The sequence below is a fragment of the Suillus subaureus genome (genome assembly GCF_016647635.1).
Source record: "Suillus subaureus strain MN1 chromosome Unknown BJ212scaffold_390, whole genome shotgun sequence".
NCBI lineage: Eukaryota > Fungi > Basidiomycota > Agaricomycetes > Boletales > Suillaceae > Suillus > Suillus subaureus.
The window spans coordinates 1-5,237 of NW_024538946.1; the positions used below are offsets into that span (position 1 = coordinate 1).

Genomic DNA, 5,237 nt, shown 5'->3' on the forward strand with positions numbered 1-5,237 from the left:
CTAAATCTAATGATTTGGTTCTCTCATTCTTAGGACCAGCTTCCCCGCAGCGCCACTATCATTCCCATAGTCCTTGCTTCTGACAAAACACCAGTAACTCGACAAACAGGTGGACTTGAGATGCACCCAACATTCCTAACCATCACTAATATTCGATCCGACATCCGCATGAAAGCTACCATGCACGCTTGGTCATGCATAGCATATATGCCAATTCCACAATTTGTCTGTCACCCAGACTTTGCCTCACTCTTGCAAGCCTGTGTCTGGCATCAGTGTATGGATATTGTATTCCAGGGTGTCAAATCTGCAGCTGCAACAGGTACTCAAATGGTGGACCCAGTTGGCAACCTACATTACTCATTTACCCCCCTTGTTGCATACACAGCAGACCTCCCTGAGCAACAGTTAATTGCATGTGTAAGCAAGAATGCTTCGCCTGTGACTTTGGCCATGCAGTTGCAGTTTGGCGACAGGAAGTTGTATCCGCCTCGTTCCGGCCATCTTACAATTGAAGCACTTCACAAACTCTGCCGATGCATGGATCCTTGGAAAGTTCAGCACTTCCAAGAAGAAGCCAAGGTGCTTTTACTGAGCAGTGTCCAGCTTCCCTTCTGGCGCAATTGGCACTTTTCTGATCCAGCGCTTTTTCTTGCACCTGATGTTCTTCACACTCTCCATAAATTTTTTTTAATCATGTTGTTAAGTGGTGCAAGGAGGCTGTCAGGGCTGATGAACTTGACACCCGCTTTTGCAGCCAGCATAAACACATCAGAATGCGCCATTTCGGCCAAGGTATCACACACATTGTGCAGATGACCGGTCACGAACACCAGGTAATCCAACACACGATTGTTCCTACTATTGCGGGTGTTGTTGACGTCAATTTCATTTGTGCAATTTGTGCATTGATTGATTTCATCTATCAGGCACAGTCCCCCACATTCACTCCATCATCAATCTCTACTATGAATGCTTCGCTCCAAGAGTTCCATCGTTTCAAAGGCTCAATCACCCTTGCTGAGGCTCGCAGGGGAGCCTCAGGTCCTATCGACCACTTTCAAATACCAAAGCTCAAGCTCCTCACTTCATTTGGTTGAGCAATTCCTAACATTGGTGCCATACTACAATACACAGCTGATGTTAGTGAGCACATGCTGATCACTCACTGCAAAACTCCCTTTGAGCACACCAGTCACCAGTGTTCGATTTTCACGCAGCAGATTGTTTGTATTTTAGATTGGGAAGATTCGGCACGTCAATTTGACCTTTATGCTTTTTTCCACTCAACCAATTTGTTCTTCAATAATCTGATTGTCAATGAATTCAATGAAGTCGTCGACATGGATCCAGCATTTGCTTGGATCACACGTGTCACCCCTGAATCTCTCTCTCATTTCAAAGGCCCTCGACCAGTTCACAACCACTTCCTCAAGGGCCTCCTATTCGATGATAGTGTCACAGCCTTTCACATCACTGTGTCTAGTGATCTCATGGATAAGACAGCCATCTTTTTGACGCAACACTACATGCTTCCAGACTTTTCTCAGCAGCTTCACTCCCTTATTGAGCGTGTTGATGGAGTCAGCTCCTGCTTCCAGAACCACCTACTCAAGGTCTGGTATAAGTTCCATCTTCAGCTATGTTCATTGCTGCGCCCACTCCTTGTGATGCCAAGTCAGCAAGTACAGGCGTATCCACCATCTGATGCCCACCATCTTGGAAATTGTGATATTGTACTACTGTGAATGCAGGGCAGTGGTGAGTCTTCAATATCTACTAATTTGCCTTGTCATACTCATGCACTGCTCTGCTAGATGATATCATCACTCAAGTCCGGATGATTTTTGGACTGTCAATGAGGGGTGTGGGACTACCTCCTGCACTTGCTCAGCTGTTTATCTATGTGCAGCCTTTTGAAATTGTCGCGCAACCCCAGGATGATCCTGCAGTCTTCATGTACCGTGTCTGTTATGGTAAACCATAGGTCGACTAGGATGGGCGCGACGATAGGTACTCGATAAGAGTACACCTAAAGTCGGATCGTGTCCTCACAAATGTAAGGTTCTTAAGACAAGTCAAAGAGAGTGTCTTCGACTTGAATATTGGTTATCAGATGACTTAGGATTGGAGGTCCTAAGCGAAGGATAGTGCAGGTAAAACCTAGTAGATTAAAGTGAAGTTTTATCTAGGTACATGACTGCGTTTATATAGACGTAGGTACACATACGTCATCAGTCGAGTCAGAGATAAGAGGCATACGTCAGCCAGTGACGTCATAGTCGAGTCAGAGATAAGAGGCATGCGTCAGCTAGTGACGTCATAGGTGAGTCAGCTAATGATGGCATAAGACGGTCATGCTGTAATACAGATGTAGAAGGATGTTAGTCTAATGATGGCACAGACGGGTGCGGTCATGATGTAATACACAAGTAGAGAAAAGAGAAAAGAGATAGGGGTGACCATGATTGTAACAGCGTCAAGCACCAGTTTGTAACTGGCCCTGATGGCACATGAGCGAGGGCTGGTATGATATTCCCTCTTGTTGACATTACTCATGCAATCAAATTGATTCCTGTGTATGATGTATGTGCTAATTGTGCTATTACTTCTGCAACATGTTTGGAGCTCTATGATACTTTTTATTTGAACAACTTCTCAGACAAGGAGTGGTATTATTTGTCACACACAGATTCTTCTTAGTTCGTTTTATCTCGCGGTGTACTGTACTAGATTTCCATGCAATGTTTAACATGAATTGTTGGTATCGATAACACTATCTAAGAAGATAAGATGGCCAAGATAAAATATCGCAGATCTTCCACTACTTACCTCACCTATAGAGCATCTCCACCAATCGGATGCTTCAGGGTGCAAGTCGTAACCCATCAGACTTCTTTGACACGTTAAGCGACTTAAGCGAGAACTGGGGTGTTTTGCAGATGTGTATTGCTTTATATTCCAATGTGACGAAATCCTTTCCTATATATTACGATATATAACGATATATGACAATATCTTCTTCTCACCAGTTCTCTGATGGCCCTCATTCATAGCAAATCCTGAGTCGACGTCCTCACAAACTCCTGGAACTTTCGTCGGTCCTTCTCTATTCCCGTCACTCTGGCCTATCACCACATAACCCGCAGCTCTTTTACCAACAGAGTCATATCAATAGCCACGGCTGCCTCCATCCTTATACCATGCACACCGTCACAAAAGGACCCTGTACCACTATCCACGCAAGCGCTAGAGCCTTCCGGTATCAGCGCATCCGTTGCCCATTCCACCATGGTATCTCTATCGACGATGGCCTCACAGAAACTTGGACCGTTCTGGACGATTGTAGCATGTAGTGCATGGCCAGTGGTCATACAGTCCAACCAGTCACTTGTAGAACTTTATTAGCGTGTACTATTTGTGCTCCGCAGTTCCCTGCAACACATTGGGCTCCAGCGCTTATCACGAGTGCCAGGCCATGCAGACTATGCGAGGCCATTCATATCCGCTACAGCTCAGCAAGCCTCACGAGTACCTTCAGTTCACCACATGTTCGTCATAGCTATAGCCGCCTGACTCATTGGTTGTGCACTACCCCTCATTTCCGTCCACTCGCCTCAGACTATTCCCAATCATTTGCTCCATCCCTGAAACCCTACATCATACTCATGTCAAGATCGTCATTCACTCCAATACGTAGCCGAAGGCTATCAAAAGATGGTAGCACACACAGTGCCCATCTTAATGAGCAGCCTCCTCCAGAAAATGATACCTTGCGACCTGCCGATGAGTGAGTTGCAACTTTCCTGAAATCTCAGTTACCCATCTGATAGCGACACAGTGAGGAGGAAATTTGTGAACCTTTGGTGGTGACTTCACCAGGAATGTGAGTGCTTCTACTCTGATACTTTGCACCCTCCTTACATGAATTGCAGCTCGAACTCTGGGCCCCCCCAGCTACCAGAACCTCACGTACAGGAAAGTACTTCAAATAATTCACCCAAAGGCGCCTCAACTACGTGAGTTCCACTCGGTCGCAATCTCGATCATGCTCATATCGTCTCAGTGAGGCGCAAAAGGTCGTATTGCAGGATGACCAACTAAGTCCAGGTGAAATGTGAGCAACCAAATAAGCCAAGGGGTCACAACTGATGATACTATTCCTGCAGAGTGAATGTCTTGAAGCAGGTGTTGGACGTTCTTAAGGATTCAACGATTGTCTCGAAGACCGGCAAGGACGACCGCTCTCGTTTCTGGGCGGCATACAAAAGAGTCGCCGTGGAACACGACGAGGAGTTCCTTGAGCGATACTACAATGACATGGACATCGTGTTGATCTTTGTAAGTTTTGCATTCTCGCCTTTGCCTTGTATTGGGATTGAAATATTGACGTTCGATTAGTCTGGTCTGTTCTCTGCCGTCAGCACAGCTTTTATTGTGGCCATGGAGTCGAATCTCAGTCCAGACCCCGACGATACCACGCATGCCCTTCTCGCCCAACTCGTCCAAATCGGACTCGGCAACTTCACTGCAGCGGGGTCTACGCCAGTATCGCCAGCATCTACCTGGTCGCCGTCCACAGCCAACATAAGGATACAATGCATCGCGTACGCGAGCTTGTCCTTCAGTTTACTCGCTGCTTTCGAGGCCGTGCTAGGCAAACAGTGGCTCGGGTTTTACAAGTCGCATAGATACGGCCGCGGCTCGGAGGAGGAACGAGCGAAGCGCAGACAAGAGAGGTTCGACGGCATTGTCACATGGTATTTTGATGCTGTCATGCAATCGTTCCCAATCCTACTGCAATTCTCTCTTCTTCTCTTTGGAATTGCTCTCAGCGCCAATATGTGGTACGAGCAGTACACGGTCGCCTGGGTCATCATTGCAACCACGGTCTTTGGGTTTTTGTTTTATTCGCTGACGGTGATGGCAGCTTTGGTATCCCCTGTCTGTCCATTTCAGAGCCCGATATCGACGATGTTGCGCATATTGCGCATTGATAGTAAGATCATTTTCAAGTTCTGCTCATCTCCGGTCTGAGTCAAAATTGCAGAGGTCCTCCGTCCAGTGGTTATTTTGACGTCCCGGTATCTTAAGCAGTCAGTGCACGGTACGTTGCGTTTCCTTAAGCATGCCCAAATTTTGATCATTTCTTGCTAGATGTGCTACAATTGATGTTAAATTCCCTGTTCTATCGATATGTCCAGCATGTTATATATCGGATCCGATCAGAACTAGCA

At 46.4% G+C, this 5,237-nt stretch overlaps 1 protein-coding gene across 1 annotated transcript; it reads left to right on the plus strand.

Moving 5' to 3' along the window:
- Positions 1-4,233: 4,233 nt before the first annotated feature.
- BJ212DRAFT_1199322 (uncharacterized protein) lies at positions 4,234-4,668 on the plus strand (the record flags this gene model as incomplete). Its single annotated transcript, XM_041329045.1, has 2 exons — positions 4,234-4,341; positions 4,402-4,668. Coding segments are annotated over 2 exons (375 nt in total), but the record flags the coding sequence as incomplete, so codon positions are not given.
- Positions 4,669-5,237: the final 569 nt, after the last annotated feature.